Consider the following 17,307-nt stretch of genomic DNA (forward strand, 5'->3'; position numbering starts at 1 on the left):
AATAGCCAAGATATGGAATCAACCTAAGTGTCCATCAACAGATGATAAATGGATAAAGAAATTGTGGTACACATACACAATGGAATATTATATAGCCACAAAAAAGAATGAAATCCTGTCATTTGAAACAACATGGATGGAACTGGAGAACATTATGTTAGGTGAAATAAACCAAGCAAATAAAGACAAATGTCACATATTCTCACTTATATGTGGGAGCTAAATATTAAAAAGAATTGAAATTATGGAGACAGAGAGTAGAGTGACAGTAGAGGCTGGGAAGGGTAGTGGAGATGGTTAACAGGTGCAAAAATAGATAGATAGAATGAACAATTTTGATAGTACAACAAAATGACTATAATGAACAATAAGTTATGGTATACTTTAAAATAAGTAAAAGAGTGGAATTGGAATGTTCCTAACACAAAGAAATGTTAAATGCCAGAGGTGATGGATACCCCAATTACCCCAAGTTGATTAATTCTTATTGTGTGCCTGTACCAAAACCTTACATGTAGCCTATAAAGATATACAACTATAATGTACCCATAATAATTAAACATTTTAAAAAATTAAATTTTTTAAAAAATTTTAAAGAAAGAAAAATTAACGCAAATCTTTCTCAAACTTTTGTTAGCAATTGAAAATCAAGGAATACTTACAAACTCATTTTATTTACCCTGATACGAACGGCATTAAAAGACACTGTGAGACTAGGAAACTATAGTCCAATATCCCTGATGAATGCAGATGCAAAAATCTTCAACAATATTATGAGCAAACAGCACATTAAAAGGATCATAACCATGACCAAGTAGGAGTTATCCCTGAAATACAAAGATGGTTCAACATATGAAAATCATTCAGTGTGATACCCTGCATTGACAGAATAGAGAATAAAAGTTACATAATCATCTAAATATATATGCAGAAAAATCATTTGACAAAATTCACCACTTTTATTTAAAATAACTCAACAAACTAGGAAGAGAAGACAATTACCGCAACATAATAAAGCTATATATGAAAATTCCACAGCAAACATCATACTCAATAGTGAAAAATTAAAAGCTTTTTCTTTAAGATCAGGAATAAGGAAAAGACTTGTTCCACTCCTATTTAACATAGTAACTAAAGTCCTAGCCACAGCAATTCAGCAAGAAAAAGAAATAAAAAGCATTCAAATCTCAAAGAAAGAAGTAAAATTATCTCTGTTTGCAGATGGCATGATCTTATATATAAAAACCATAAAAAATACACCTGAATACTATTAGAACAAACAAACAAATTCAGTAAAGTTGCAGGATGAAAAATCAACATATAAAAATCAGTTTTGTTTCTATACACTAATAAATAACCTGAAAAGGAAATTAACAAAACAATTTGCTACAGCATCAATAAAGAATAAGTTTAGGAATAAGCTTAACCAAAGAAATGAAAGACTTGTACACTGAAAACTATATAACATTGCTGAAAGGAATTAAAGAAGACACAATAAATATATATTCCATGTTCATGGATTGGAAGGCAATATTGTTACAATGTCTGTACTACCCAAAGCTATCTGCAGATTTGAACAATCTCTATCAAAATCCCAATGGCATTTTTCACAAAAAAATAGAAAAAAAATTAAATTCATAAAGAAACACAAAGGATTCTGAATAGCCAAAACAATCTTGAGAAAAAAAGATCAAAGCTTGAGGCCTCACACTTCCTGATTTCAAAACATATTAAAAATCTGCAATGATCAAAACAGTATAGTATTGGCATAAATACAGATACATTGACCAAAGGAATAAGATAGAGAGCAAAGGAATAAACCCATGCATATCTGGTCAACTGATTTTTGACAAAGGGGCAGATAGCACACAATGGGGAAAAGATAGTCTCTTCACTAGACGGTGTTGGGGAAACTGGATATACACATTAAAAAGAGTAAAAGTGGACCCTTATCTTATACCATTACACAAAAATCAACTCAAAATGGCTTAAAGACTTACACACAAAACCTGAAACTACAAAACTATCAGAAGAAAAACGTCAGGGAAAATCTTCATTACACTGGTCTTAACAACAATTCCTTAGATATAACACCAAAAGCACAGGCAACAAAAGCAAAACTAGACAAGTAGAACTATATCAACCTAAAAATCTTCTGCACAGTCAAGACAATCAACAGAGTGAGAAGGCAACCTATAGAGTGGGAGAAAATATTTGTAAACCATATATCTGATAAGGGGTTAATATCCAAAATATATAAGGCATACAACTCAACAGGAAAAAAAAACAAGCAATCTGATTTAAAATGAATAAAAGACTTGAACAGACATTTCTCCAGATAATACATATAAGTAGCCAACAGGTATATCAAAAGGTGCCCAACATTGATAATCATCAGAGAAATGCCAATCAAAACTACAGTAAAATACTACCTCACACATGTTATCCAAAAACAAAAACAAAACCAAAACAGAAAATAACAGTTTTAGTAAGATTGTGGAAAAATTAGAACCATTGTGACTGTTGATGGGAATATAAAATGATGCAGTAACTACAGAAAACAGCATGGAAAATCCTCAGAAAATTAAAAATAGAACTACCAAGTGATTCAGCAATCCCACTTATGTATATTTACCCAAAATAATTGAAATCAGAATTTTGAAGAGATATTAGAACTCCAATGTTCATTATAGCATTCGATATGTTATAAGATAGGATCCAATTTCATTCTTCTGCTTGTGGATATCCAGTTTTCCCAACACCATTTATTGAAGAGAATATCCTTTCCCACTGTGTGTTCTTGGCACCTTTGTCAAAGATCAATTAACCATAAATGCATGGATTTATTTCTGGAGTTTCCATGCTGTTCTGCTTTGCCATAGGTTTATATGTCTATTTTTATGCCAGCATCATGCTTTTTCGATTATTATAGCTTTGTAGTATATTTTGAATCATGTAGTATGACACCTTCAGTTTCGCTCTTTTTGCTCAAAATTACTTTGGCTATTTGGGTGTTTTCTGGTTTCATACAAATTTAAGGATTCTTTTTCTATGTCTGTGGAAAAAAGTCATTGGAATTTTGATAGGAGTTACACTGAATCTTTAGATCTCTTTGGGGAGTATGGACATTTTAACAATATTAATTCTTCTAATTCATAAACATGGGATATCTTTCCATTTGTTTGTGTCTTCTTGAATTTATTTCATCAATGTTTTATTAGTTTTCAGTGTGAAGATCTCTCACCTCCTTGGTTAATTTTATACCTAAGTAATTTTTACGCTATTATAAATGGAATTGTTTGCTTGATTTCTTTTGCAGATAGTTCATTGTTAGTGTGTGGAAACACAATTAAATTTTACACATTAATTTTGTATCCTGTAATTTTACTGAATTCATTGACTAGTTCTAATAGGGATTTTGGTGTGTCATAGTTTGTATTTTACACTTAGACCTGTCTGTGATTCATTTTGAGTTAATTTTTGTGAAGAGTATAATATCTGTGTCTAGATTCATTTTTTTGCATATAAATATTCAGTTATTTCAGCACCATTTGTTGAAAAGACCATCTTTTCTCTGTTGTAGTGCCTTTGCTCCTTTGTCAAAGATCAATGGACTATGGGTCTATTTCTGGGCTCTCTATTCTGTTCCATTGATCTATTTGTCTATTCTTTCATCAATACCACACTGTCTTAATTATTATAGCTTTATATAATAGTAGGTCTTGAAGTAGTATCAGTCCTCCAACTTTGTTCTTCTCCTTTAATATTTGTTGACTATTCTGGGTGATTCACCTCCCCATATAAACTTTAGAATCATTTTGTCAATAATCATAAAATAACTTGCTGGGATTTTGATTAGATGGCATTGAATCTATAAATCAAGTTGGGAAAAACTGACATCTTGACAATATTGAGTCTTCCTATCCATGAACATGGAATATCTCTCCATTTATTTAATTTTTCTTTGATTTCTTTTATCATAATTTTATGGTTTTACTATAGATCTTGCACATATTTTGTTATATTTATACCTATTTCATTTCTATGGATGTTACTGTAAATGGTATTGTGTTTTTAATTTCAAATTTCACTTGCTCATTGGTATATAGAAAAGTTATTGACTTTTGAGTAGTAACCTAATACCCTGCAACCCTGCTATAATTGCTTATTAGTTCTAGGAGTTTTTTAGTTGGTTATTTCAGATTTTCTACATAGATTATCATGTCATCTGTGAACAAAGATAGCTGTATTTGTCCCTTCCCAATCTGTATATATTTTATGTTCTTTTCTTACCTTATTGCATTAGCTAGGATTTCCAGTACAACGTTGAAAAGCAGTGGTGTGAGGGGTCATCTTTGCCTTGTTCCTGTTCTTAATGGAAAAGCTTTGAGTTTGTCATTATCAATCATAATATTGTCTGTAGGTATTCTGTAGATAGTCTTTATTAATTTGAAGAAGTTCTCTTCTATTCCTAGTTTACTGAGAATTTTTTTTTTTTTTTGAGACAGAGTCTCACTCTGTTGCCCAGAGTAGAGTGCCATGGCATCAGCCTAGCTCACAGAAACCTCAGACTCCTGGGCTCAAGCAATCCTACTGCCTCAGCCTCCCGAGTAGCTGGGACTACAGGCATACGCCACCATGCCCAGCTAATTTTTTCTATATAGATTTTTAGTTGTCTAAATAATTTCTTTCTATTTTTAGTAGAGACGGGGTCTCGCTCTTGCTCAGGCTGGTCTCGAACTCCTGACCTTGAGCAATCCACCCACCTCGGCCTCCCAGAGTGCTAGGATTACAGGCGTGAGCCACCGTGCCCAGCCTACTGAGAGTTTTTATCATGAATAGGTATTGGATTTTGCCAAATGCTTTTTTGTATCTATTGATATGATCACGTAATGTTTATTCTTTAGTCTATTGATATGATTAATTACATTAATTGATTTTTAAATGTTGAACAAAATTTGCATATCTGGGATAGATTCCACCTAGTCATGTTGTATAATTTTTTTAATACATTGTTCAACTTGATTTACTAGTATTTTGTTGAGGATTTTTGCATCTATGTTCATGGAAGATAATGGTCTTTAGTTTTCTTTTTTTATAATGTCTTTGTCGTTTTTGGTATCAGGGTGATACTGGCCTCACAGAATGGGTTAGAAAGTATTCCCTCTGCTTCTACCTTTTAAAAGATATTACAGAGAATTGGTATAATTTCTTTCTAAAATGTTTAGTAGAATTCACCCAGTGAACTCATATGGATGGGCCTGATGATTTCTGCATTGGAAGATTATTAATTATTGTTTCAATTTCTTTAATGGATAGGCCTATTCAGATTTTCTGTTTCTTCTTGTGTCAGTTTTCATAGATTGTGTCTTTCAAGGAATTGTTTAATTTCACCTTGGTTATCAAATTTGTGGGTTGTTCATAGTATTCATAGAGTTGTTCATAGTATTCCTTTATTAGTCTTTTAATATCCATGGGCTCTGTAGTGATGTCCCCTTTTTAATTTCTGATACGAGTAATGTGTGTCCCCTCTTTTCTTTTTTTCCTTAGTTAGCTAGCTTATTGGTTTTATTAGTCCTTTCAGAAAATTAGCTTTTGGTTTTACTGGTTTTTCTCTATTGATTTCCTGTTTTCAATTTCATTGATTTCTGCTTTTTTTTTTATTTTACTAAGTGGCTGTAAGTCTTTATTGAATACAAAGGCTGGTTACATGTCAAAAGAAGTTGTGAGAACTGAGATTTCCAGCTGTCAAGACAGCTGGAAAAGCCAGTTGGAGCTTATCACCTACTTGGCTCACAAATAGACATTACACAAATCACCTCAAATAGAAATATAATAGCCCCCCTTATCTGTGTGCAATATGTTCCAAAAGGCAGGACATCTCAAAATAGGTGCTTACAGGTTATAGGTAGGTTCAGTGATTCTTTGATTTGTAATAGGTTAAAGAAATAAAGCTTTGTCTAAAGGCTTGGAATGTCTTAAGTGGAAACAAGGAAGTCTGTTAATCAGAGGGTAACCATGTTATACTGACTCAGGTGAACCATTAATATTAAGCAAATTGATGACCTACAGGTGTGACTTAACTTTTGCCTTGCATGGTCCTAGGTCCTGTTAATATTTTAGTATCTTATTGTCATAGAGTCTGTTTTGTCGGTCTTACAATCTCTGTTTTAACATTGCTAGTCAATTTTGTCCAGACTCCAAAGGCTGAGGGTATAATGAGGAGTGTCCAAACTCCCTTCCCTTCATGGCCAGGAACTCAGTTTTTAAGGTTTTTCTAGGGTCCTTTAGCCAAGACGGGGTCTGTTCAGTCAGCAAGGGGCTTAGGATTTTATTTTTAAATAAAGTCTCTCCTCCCCTTCTCCAGTGGGACATAATGGCTGGAATGGGCTGAAGTTGGGTATTTCTCTTGCCCCTGGTCAGCTAGTTTCTGATAAAATTACAGCAGTTAACTAGAGCAGGTTAGGCTCTAGTTAACTAGTTTCTCTTGAGGGCAGACCTTGTTAAGGAGAACAGAGTGCTCTGGCATACTTCAAAATTGCTCCTTTTCCTCTTTCTCTCCTGGAAGCACACGGGAATTTTTCTCCAATATTCACTGTGAGGACCTGGCTGAGCTCCAGAGGTAAAACTCACTAAAGTGTTAAGGTCTCCATATGACTGAGTTACAGGATAAAAATCCCCCTAGAATTTTTATCTCAGATTGCTTCACCTTGAGCCTCCAGGGATTTGTCAGCTATAATTCAGATTGTCCTACCTCTGCACTGGTTCTCTGGAAGGTTTGTGCTCATGGGCTTCTGCACTAGCAAGCTGATATTCTTTGTGTTCACTTGTTGGGAGCTCTGATTTGGGATGGGGGAGTGGCTTGCCCTGTGACCCCACCTCTCTGATGGATCTAAGAAGAGTTGTTAGTTTTTCAATTTGTTCAGCTTTTTATTTATCATCTTTGCAGGGATTCAAAGTCTTTCCCTGTATAATTTTATGAAAACATTTTGACTTCTTGAGTCCATCCAGGCACATGGGAGCTACGTAAGATGTAACTATGAGCAAGAACACATTTTTTAACAGCAACTTTACTGAATACCTACTGTGTGAAAATATCTGTGCTGTGGGCCATATGCAAAGTAATTCCCTTAAGAACCTGGTAATCTGGAGCCATTGCATTTACTCTAATTATTTATTATTGCTCAAAACTTCTTTAGAACTTCTCTTCTAGCATTCTGTCAACTGTAGATATCGTTTCCTTGGTGGATGTTTCATTCATTCTTTCAATTAATATTTTTGAGTGCCTTCTATGTCCCATAGGTGGGATCTGGAATTTGATTTTAGAAACAACCAAAAACAAATCAAAGTCAAGTCATTAAATAAGGTTTGTGTCCAATGAGGCAACACAATTTCTAAACATGACTGGTTCACTGCGGTTGCTGTTAAATTCCTCAAGGCTATTCCAAAAGTTGTTATTAAAAGGCAAGCTGCTCAAGAAAGTCTGTATTGGTTGGATTCACTGCTACATATTTTTTTAATCTAATGAGTCATTATATGACTTGCTTTATTCATTGTCTATTTAGCTATACTTAATACTAAAATTTGTCTTTTCCCGTTTTGAAAACTGAAGGCCAAATTTAGGAAGTGCATTTCAATTCTAAGTAGTTTACAGTGCATAAACAGCGTGTTTGATATCCTTAGTTTACCTTTCCTTTCTACCTCCTTGTATACACATTGACACATTTTCTATTTTTTAAACTGAATTATAGGCAACTTTGTATCAGGTTACTTTTTCTTCCAAGGGCTTTTATTCTGTTTCCTGGATTTTTGGAAATGAGAACATACCAGCATTCACTTTCCTTAAAATGGGGACTTGTGACACCATAAAAACATCTTGCTCAAGCTGATTCCACGTACAGCTGCTCTGTTCCAGCATTTTGAGCCAGTCTGAAAAAGAATCCTTTAACAGTGATACTTCATGGTAACATGCCCAGCTCACGGAATCACATTTTGCAAAGTGTATACTTTAGATTATAACTGAAAACAGGCAAGATTCCCTGCCTCTGGCTTGACTCCAAACATCTGAAATGTTAGAACATGGTGCTTTTACTCTGAAACATTATGCAATCTCCAGAGTGCAGAACTGCCTTGTCTCCACTACTGCTGCTTTAGAGAGAAGGGCAGAAAACAAAGTAGCTTTCTGTAATAAAATATACGCGTTTTGGAGGAGAGGAACAGGTATCTGAAAGACATCAATTAATTTAGGCATATTCCATGCTAAAAATGATGGAAGAGGACTTTTTTAAACCCTACCTTTTAGGCTCCCAGAGCACCTAAGAACCAAGTAAAACAACATTCATCATTAGGGCTTTAAAAGTCACATTTCTTGGTCTCTGAGATGAATCTCTTTGGGCTAATGCTTGGGATCCTAGCATCAGAAAAAGATGAGATCTTAATTCTGATCCGAGAATCAGAACTCTCTGGATTAAATCCTTTAAGACAGATCCCCTTTCCTTTCTTCAGTCTGATTTCTGGAGGAGTTTTTTTTTTTTTTTCCCCCAGAACATAACTGCAAAATCTATTATTTCTTGATAAATATTTAAAAGATCATTAAAAAATGAATTTCTCACAACTCTTTGCCACCATTCATATATAAAGAAATGAGTACAGAAATGTATGACTTTTATCTTCCCAGATAGATGGCGGAGGGTGATGGGAAGAGACTGTCACTGATTTGGGTTGTGCAAACAAGGTGTCGACCTCCCCTTACTTCATTCATTCATTCATTCCATCACCCAGTGAACAAATATTTATTGAGTACCGACTTCATCCCAAGCATCTGGGCGGCTGGGCTTGTTGGGGACTAAGTACCCTTGCGCTATGCCTGGGGGCTCCCTCTCTTTCCCTTTCTTTTCCCTTCCCCTTGACATTTAAGGAGCCACAGAGAAAAATTCCGGGGAACCAAGAGACACTAACTCAGAGCAAACATTTATATAATAGTTCCGACAGAAACAATGTAGGCCTGAGGTAGGTGCCAGGGAAGAAGCCTCCCTAGAGAGGCTAGGAAACCTGGTTCTGCCACTGCCTGCGCAGGTCGCTTAGATGTTCTGAGCCTCGATTTTTCCCATCTGTAGAATGGTTGATTGGGATAAATTATCCTTAAGGCCCCTTCCAAACTTCAGCTTCTACTTTTCTAAAATTCTAAGTAGACCCTCCGTGTCCAGCACCATGTACCCTAAGGAAGCATCACGTGGTGTGGTCATTCCACACACATACACACACACACACACACCCTCAGCCTCCTGGTTTAAAGTTCTCAGTGGTCCCAGGTATGCAAGCGCTCAGATATAGCAAGTTTCCTTTACTACTTTCACACTGAGTTCTGCAGTGTAGTTGGCTTCCTTTACAAAGCCTGCGCAAAGACAGGGGAATAGCTCCTTTAAGTAAAGACGGACGGAATCTCTCATTTGCGTTGAGGGGAGGGTATGGAGCTGAAGAGGACACCGTCAGCCCCCTGATGGGAAGAGCCTGAAAGGTCAAAGGGGAAAAGTCCTGCTTTCCTGGTTTGAGTGCAGTGCCGGCTCCTTAGGGCTATGTCCGCCGTTCTCCCCCCGCGCCAGCGTTCTGCTCTCCCGCCGCAGCTACAGGGCCGCCCCGGCCGGGAAGGCAGGCGGTGTGCGGGTGCAGCTCAGGGGCTACTCCCGGTGCGGTGTCCGAAGCCGGCCTGTTGAGAGCTGCGGAGAATCCAGAAGACCCCACTCCCCAGAACGCCCAACCTACGCAGGAGAGTGCTGCCCTCTAGCGACTAAGATGGGAGCAGCCGCGCCGCCCGAGCTTCGCCAAACAGTGCGGTGCGTGTCCCCGCGACGGTTGGTGGCTTGTCCTTTGCAGAGAGTGCAAATGGCTGCGAAAGCCCGGGGACTCTTTCTCTATGTATGGGCTCTGGAACTGTCTGTGGTTTCTGCCTGGGTCCAGGAAAGACAGAAACATAGATGGATGGATAAATAGACAATAGATGCAAGGTAGATGATGGACAGACAGAAAGGAAGATGGATGACAGACGGTTAAAAACATGCTTGGAGGGCTTGCTATATGCCAGGCACAAGGCTAAGTGATTTCATCCAGTATTTCCTTTGATTCTCTCCGGAACCCTATGAATGACGTATTACCTCTGTCCCTATTTTCCAAATGGGGAAACTGAGGCCTCAGTCAATGCAAAGTAGCTTGCCACTTAGCAATCTTTTGCAGAGCCAGGAAGTGAGACAGCGAGTCTCAATCGACAGCCCCAGCCTCTCGGTCCCCTCCCTGTGGACAGTATGCTCCAATCCCTGTCACCCTGGGGACCGCGTCCCTCATCGCTTTCTCGTCACCACACTCCTGGAACGCTGACATCACAGCCGCCCCAGCACCTCCCCTCACTCATCAAACACCCCCAGGACACCCTGGACAGCGCGTTCTAGGCAGCGAGCGAGCGGGTCCCGGGCTTGGGAGCCCGCCTGGGGAGCTGGATAATATGGGTCCCTCCCACAGCGCCTGAACGGCGCGCAGTCCCGGGTGGAACGCCTTTCAGAAACCTGAGTTTTTTGTCTGCTTCTACGCTTGGCCAGGGTCTCCCTAACTGGAAAAGGAAAAACTCCGTCCCGAGATTTTCAAATTCTCAGAAAGTTCCAATCATTCATTCCTGCAACCATTAGTTGAGCGCCTACTGCGCGCCTGACGCTGTTAGACGCTGCAGCAAGGACCTTGCGGTCAAGTGCAGGGGGCGGGGGAGGGGGAAGACCGGTGGGTAAATGACGACAGTCTGGATGGCTGTGCTCGGTGCCCACGATGACCCACGAAGGGGCCCCGGGAGGAGGAGGAAAAAGGTCAGATTCGCCCGCTTGGAGGGTCTCCAGCACATCCCGGAAATCCAAGCCAATCCATCTGCCCTTCCAAACGCCCCCACCCCGATTCGCTCCCTGGAGCCCGCACCGTGCAATTTTGGTGACTTTATGCGGGGAAACTTGATCCTATTCCACTCTCCCCAAACTTCCTAACTGCCTTGGGTTCGTCACCCAGCAGTGAGGTGAGCCACCGAGCGTCTCCATCCCCCCAACCCCCATCCTGGGCGGGGGCGCGGCGCGTGGATGCGCGGGACCCCCCTCCCGCGAGGGCGTCCGCGCGGGGCTGGCGTAGCGCCTGCGTCAGCGGCAGCCCGCCGGCGATTGGGGCGCGCGCGCCTCCTTCGGTTTGGGGCTAATTATAAAGTGGCTCCAGCCGCCGTTAGCCCCGCACGGCGCGGCGGGCGCTCAGAGCCGGTAGCTTGGCCCGCGGCCCCGCGGCGACGCTGAGGACTGCGACGGTGAGGCCCGCGCCTGCCAGCGCAGCCCGGCCCGCTTCTCCCCGACGCCCGCCCGCCCGCCTCACACTTGCCTTCTCTTCCTTCTAGAGTCGCGTCTGGGACCGGGTTTTTCCAACCAACCTGCTCCATCCGAACAGCGTCAACGTGAGTGAATTCTCCCAAACTCCCCTTTGCTGCGCGGGTTGGGACATCCACCTGCTCTCTTCTACTCCGCGTTTCCTTGCATGGGTTCCCCAACTTTCTCCCGGTTCCTCGTTCCTCTTTGTGACCCCGGTCAATGTCGTGCCTCCCAGGCGCACACTCTCTAGCGCTTGGTCTCTCGGGCGTTCCCTCCAGAATCCTGCCCGGGGCAGAGGACACCGAGGAAGAGAGCCGGGTGCCCCAGGCAGCCAACCCCGTAGCTTCGAGGAGATCTGGGCCGTCCCAGGTCTCCCTAAAAGGTGTTGGCAGGGCGGGGGGCCCAGAAGGGAGCGTCCCTAAGGGCCCTTGCTCGACGATCCCCATCTGGGCCTGTCGCGACGAGGAGTCCCCCCGAGGGACCCGTGCTGTGCCCGGGCAGGCGCAGAGCGCGCGTCCTTTCTCTCCTCCAGTCCATGGCGCGGTTCGTGAGATTTTGCACTTGGCTGCTGGTGCTCGGACCGGGGCTCCTGGCGACCGTGCGGGCGGAATGCAGCCAGGACTGCGCGACGTGCAGCTACCGCCTGGTGCGCCCGGCAGACATCAACTTCCTGGTGAGTGCTGCGCGCCGCGAGCGAGCGAGTCGCCGCTGTGGTCCGCGTACAGCCCGCCGCCCGCCGTGAGCTGCATCTCGCGGCCACACGCGGTGGGAGCCGCAGCGGTGACCCGGGTGTCCCGGCTGGTCTTGGAACGCTGCCCGAGGTCCCGCCCTGGCTGTCAGCTTCGGGGACCCACAACTATCTAGGGACCGGTAAAGGCGGCGGTTTATCCTCGCAAATCACGTTTGTTTTAAACATGGGGATTCAGGAACCCCGAAATGCGCTGTCTTCAGCACCTCGGATAGCACTGCGTTCTCTCCCAGGCTGTGGGAAGGAAGATGTTCAATCACCCCAGCTCCTATCATATCCCCACTAAGGACCCCTCCACACGCAGCCATCCTCACATCCTTCCTACAAATAGTGTCATTTTAGTTGCTGTTAGTGACTTGCGTCGCCTTTCTTGGAATTTCTTTTCCCTAGCTCTCTTAACCTCGGGTTCCTCATGCCCTTACCCTCACCGGTGGGTAGGAGAGAGCAAAGAGATGGGAAGGGGATAAAGGCAGAGGAAGCGGAAACCGCAGGAGACAGGAGAGAAAGAGCTCATAATTGTCTTACAAGCAAGTGACGCAGCTCGTCTTGGGTTTTACTGCACTTTTGTAATACCGACTGAAAACATTTTAATTTGGCTATGAGACAGGCACAGGAGAGGTGGCCAGTGTCCAGAGGTGGCAAAAGTCCAAAGATAAACTACTCTAGGAGGAGCTTGGGGTTGGGGGAAAGCTGTGGACAAAAGAAGCCTCATTCTAATCATAGTGCATGGGCTCTTGAATCACCTCGGGTGCTCTAGTGAGGCAGAATCCCCCACCTTGAAACTCATGGAGTTGCCTTTTAACCAGCTCCACTAACGATTTTTTGCACTGCCTTTGAAATTTGTTGAACTTCTGTGATGACTTAAAAAGCTCAGTGGAGAGTAATCCAAGCAGATTTAGGCTCCACTTGAACAGTTGAAGAAATGCTATGTTATGCAGATGCTTGAAAAGGGGAGAAAATTAAGGAAAGGATTCCAAAATCTGTGAGGTTAGATGTTTGTTTGTTTCATTTGAGTATTTGAATTACCTGATCTATTCCATTTGGTACGTGTTGACTTGGCCTTACAGAGAAGACTCATAGTAGGGTTGCATATTTAAACTATGAGAAAAATGTTCCATGGTCAATAGGGAACACAATCCCCTTCATCCACCTTTCTTCCTTCTCCTGTAGTCATGAGCTTTTAAACCATGCCTAGACATTGAGCGAGTGCTGCAAACATAAAGATAGATGTCGTGAGTAAAGAATTTTACTCACAGATGGACAGAGAGAAATCCAAAACATGCCATATGCAGGACCCGGCTTTCTGGTCCCGTAATTCCCCCTGCCCAAGTCATGTGAATTTTGAGGTTTCCCCGCTTAATGTGTCAGGGGCTCAGCCCTCTCCCCTATCTTTCTCTGTCATCTACATAAATGATATGTGGATTCTAGTAGAATTTTTCAAATCACACAGTCCGACCTCAAAGAAGTATCAGATTTACCCAAATTATGTGATTCAGTGAATTAATATAATTGACATTTAACAACACGTATTCGATTTTTTTTCATATTTCATTTGCTTACTTCACCAAGCTCCCAAAATGCTACTAGTCTTTCTTTGGCATTGTTGATGAACTTGAGCTCACTGGGTGGCAGCAAGACCTTCCCTGGGTATCATCCAAAATCCTGATTTCTCTTCTTTCTCTCCCCCTCCTCTCATCATTTAACAGGATTAGGGGATGGGGGAGATAGAGACTAACTTCTCTTTCCAGAATTTTCCTCAGTGCTTTTTAGCCCTTGTTGTAGCTTTTTATTATTTTTTTAATCCCCATGATGGTATAGCACATGTAGTATTAGCAACTTGAAAAATAAAATAAAATATAAATATAGTTTCATAGAAAGGCATTTAGAATAATAACTAACTGATTTGTTTTGTGTTGGGGCTTATATTTAGGGATGTTATTCTCTCAGTGACAAAAGGTTTAGTTAATGACTATGTTGCTAGAATGACAGCAGTTCTGGAATTTTAGCTCAGATACAACAGACATGTGAGAAATGAGGTTGCCTAGCCAAAACTATGTAGTAAAATCAATGTAACAAATATTTATTGTGCTTGTACCATGTGAAAGACACTTATGCTTGGTGCTGCGGTGTGTTCATAGCTGATGTACAGATAGCACTTACCATCTAATATGGCCTTGCCCATAGCACACAGCGTGAGATAAATACCACAAAAGACGCATACATGGCTATGGGAGCCATAAATTAACACATTGCTTTAGTATGAGTGTGTTTTCTGATTATTTGTCACTACTGGTTTTTGAAGAAATCCCATATTGCATACATTTAAAAGTCTTTTGGTATTAGTATACAAAATATTGAACATTAATTTTTGGCAACAAGATCATTTAAATACAATTTTAGAATGGAAATATTATTGCCCCTTGAACATCTTAAGCTTTTAATAATGTTTGGTTTCTTCATCAGATATCGAAAATAAACTAAACCATTGTAATTGTATCATCTTTAGATTTTTATATACCCCTGTATTTCATTTACTCAGATACAATGCTTAAATAATCATTAAGAGCTGGTTAAATATGTACCCTAAGGATCTGTTGCATTAATAAAATGCTTTCTTTCACTGAGAAAATAAGGTGTGTTTTTAACATCAATTAATATACCAGTATCCTTTTAAATACCAAGAAAGGGCCTGGCTTTTCTGCTTGTAACCCTGGGATCTATAACTAGATTTCAGATGGCTATAAAAACCTCTGAAATGCTAAGAAATATCCTATGTATTTTGTAAATGTTCATGTAATATTGATGCTGTTTTTATCATACCCAAGTGATCTATTGAATAGAAAAAAAAATCTTAAGATCATTAGAATATATAGACTTATAATGATTTGAATGTAATTATTGTGTAATAAAAAGGAAAGAATTTTATGCTGATCATTTCTGTTTTATCAAATAACATGATTTCCCTTGGAAAAGACTTTTTCTGTACACTAGTGTCTAAATGTTAAGAAAATAAGCATGAATAATTTGTGCATTTGCATATGTATAATTTCATATCTGATCTCATCATTACAGACATTTGGTTCAAGGTGATACAATCTGTTTTAATCAACAAGAAAAAAGGAAAAAAATCTCTACTTTCAACAAATCAATATTTCAGAATTAAAATAATTCGTAAGACTTAAATTGAGTTTTAAACTTATTTTGAAATTTTTCTTTGAAGATTGAATGTGTTTGCAGGAATATTGGATACCATTTTAGGTAAAATATTAACACAAGACAGCAAATGCATCTCATGTTATTAATATTGATTTTATCAGTAAGACAAGAAGATAAAAGGAATTTTGAGGAAATGTCCCTGATTAGGTAAACAAAAATTTCTCCCTTTTGGTTAGAAAAATCTCAAACAAAATGGCATCGGCCGTGGAAAATTATCCAGGCAAATTAGATTGTAAAGGCAGACAATCTAAGTTAAAATAGGATTGAAAAAATCTTTTAAGATATTGATAATTTGTATAACCAAAACATTTGTACCCCCGTAATATTCTGAAATTTAAAAAAATAATAAAATAAAATAAAATATTGAAATGGTGCAGTATCTGCAATGGATTTAAAATCCAAATGTGGATTTCTAATTTGATTCAGTTAATTCCCCCCTACTTTCTCCCTCCAGTTTTCATTTGTTTCATTTGCCTGTTCAATGTGATAAAAAGTTGTGATAAGAACATAGAGATGACCTTATTAGATGGGAGTTTCTATATCAAAGCAACCATATTTTGGTCCACAAAAGTTCATTCACTTAATCAGAGAAGCCTCTTTTTCTCATTACATCAAATTGTTTTCCCAGGCTTGCGTGATGGAGTGTGAAGGAAAAGTTCCCTCTCTCAGAATCTGGGAAACCTGCAAGGAGCTCCTGCAGCTGTCCAAACCCGAGCTTCCTCAGGATGGCACCAGCACCCTCCGAGAGAGCAGCAAACAGGAAGAGAGCCATTTGCTGGCCAAAAGGTATGGGGGTTTCATGAAGAGGTATGGAGGCTTCATGAAGAAGATGGACGAGCTTTATCCCACGGAGCCAGAGGAAGAGGCCAACGGAGGTGAAATCCTTGCCAAGCGGTATGGGGGCTTCATGAAGAAGGACACAGAGGAGGATGACTCCCTGGCCAACTCCTCAGACCTGCTGAAGGAGCTTCTGGAAACGGGGGACAATCGGGATCGTAGCCACCACCAGGACGGCAGTGACAATGTTGAAGAGGTGAGCAAGAGATACGGGGGCTTCATGAGAGGCTTAAAGAGAAGCCCCCAACTGGAAGACGAAGCCAAAGAGCTGCAGAAGCGATATGGGGGCTTCATGAGAAGAGTGGGTCGCCCGGAGTGGTGGATGGACTACCAGAAAAGGTACGGAGGCTTCCTGAAGCGCTTTGCGGAGTCTCTGCCCTCCGACGAAGAAGGCGAAGGTTATTCCAAAGAAGTTCCCGAAATAGAAAAAAGATATGGAGGATTTATGAGATTTTAATGCCCTTTCCCATCAGTGGCCCCAAGCCCAACAAGCCTCCCTCTATCCTCCAGTGAGAACCCACCTCCTTGATGATGTTTTGCTGCCGTGTGTTGCTTGTATTGTACAGTTGACTTCACTGTCTGGGTGACTAGACAGCCTGAAAGCTGTCATTTCATGTTCTGTGTTCTTTTTAGAGTCTTTAAGCTCAGTGTTGGTCTATTGCAGCTGTCTCGATTTTGTGCTAAAATAGTTTTGTCATCTCGTCCCTTATTTTTGACAAAGCATCAGTAAATGCTTACTTGTATATAGATATAATAAACCTATTGCCCCAACTGCATAATATCCTTGTCAGTCTCTTTTTCTCCAAGGCCCTCATTCACCATTAGGTTTCCACCATAAATCCTAGGCTCAGGGGTGGTAGAACCATCTGCTTTTGACACAATAATCACTGGCCTCCTTCTCTTCCAGCTGTGGCTGCAAAAACTTTTTTTTAATTTAATTCCTCATATATGAAATCTTAGATGACTAAACACATAGGAGTGAAAAATAAAATATGTTTTTACTCTCATTTCTAGAAATCAGATACATAAAGAAAAGCCAAAGCCTAATAAAGGAACTAGCTATTCCCTCATTAAAAAAAAAGAAAAACCAATTGTATTGACATCAGATATGTATGTCTCTTTTCT

At 40.5% G+C, this 17,307-nt stretch overlaps 1 protein-coding gene across 2 annotated transcripts; it reads left to right on the forward strand.

Annotated features, from left to right (window-relative positions):
- Nucleotides 1-11,160: 11,160 nt before the first annotated feature.
- On the forward strand, nucleotides 11,161-16,961 carry PENK (proenkephalin). 2 transcript variants are annotated; one of them, XM_012661392.1, is made up of 4 exons: nucleotides 11,161-11,323; nucleotides 11,411-11,467; nucleotides 11,914-12,054; nucleotides 15,974-16,961. In XM_012661392.1, exons 3-4 carry the CDS (start codon nucleotides 11,917-11,919, stop codon nucleotides 16,637-16,639), a joined length of 804 nt encoding a protein of 267 aa, XP_012516846.1. In that variant the 5' UTR covers nucleotides 11,161-11,323; nucleotides 11,411-11,467; nucleotides 11,914-11,916; the 3' UTR covers nucleotides 16,640-16,961. The 2 variants fall into 2 exon arrangements, with proteins under 2 accessions (XP_012516846.1, XP_012516847.1); XM_012661393.1 differs by lacking the exons at nucleotides 11,161-11,323; nucleotides 11,411-11,467; nucleotides 11,914-12,054 and adding an exon at nucleotides 12,194-12,251.
- The last annotated feature ends 346 nt before the right edge of the window (nucleotides 16,962-17,307 follow it).

The sequence above is a fragment of the Propithecus coquereli genome, unplaced genomic scaffold (assembly GCF_000956105.1).
Source record: "Propithecus coquereli isolate 6110/MARCELLA unplaced genomic scaffold, Pcoq_1.0 Scaffold71, whole genome shotgun sequence".
Lineage (NCBI taxonomy): Eukaryota > Metazoa > Chordata > Mammalia > Primates > Indriidae > Propithecus > Propithecus coquereli.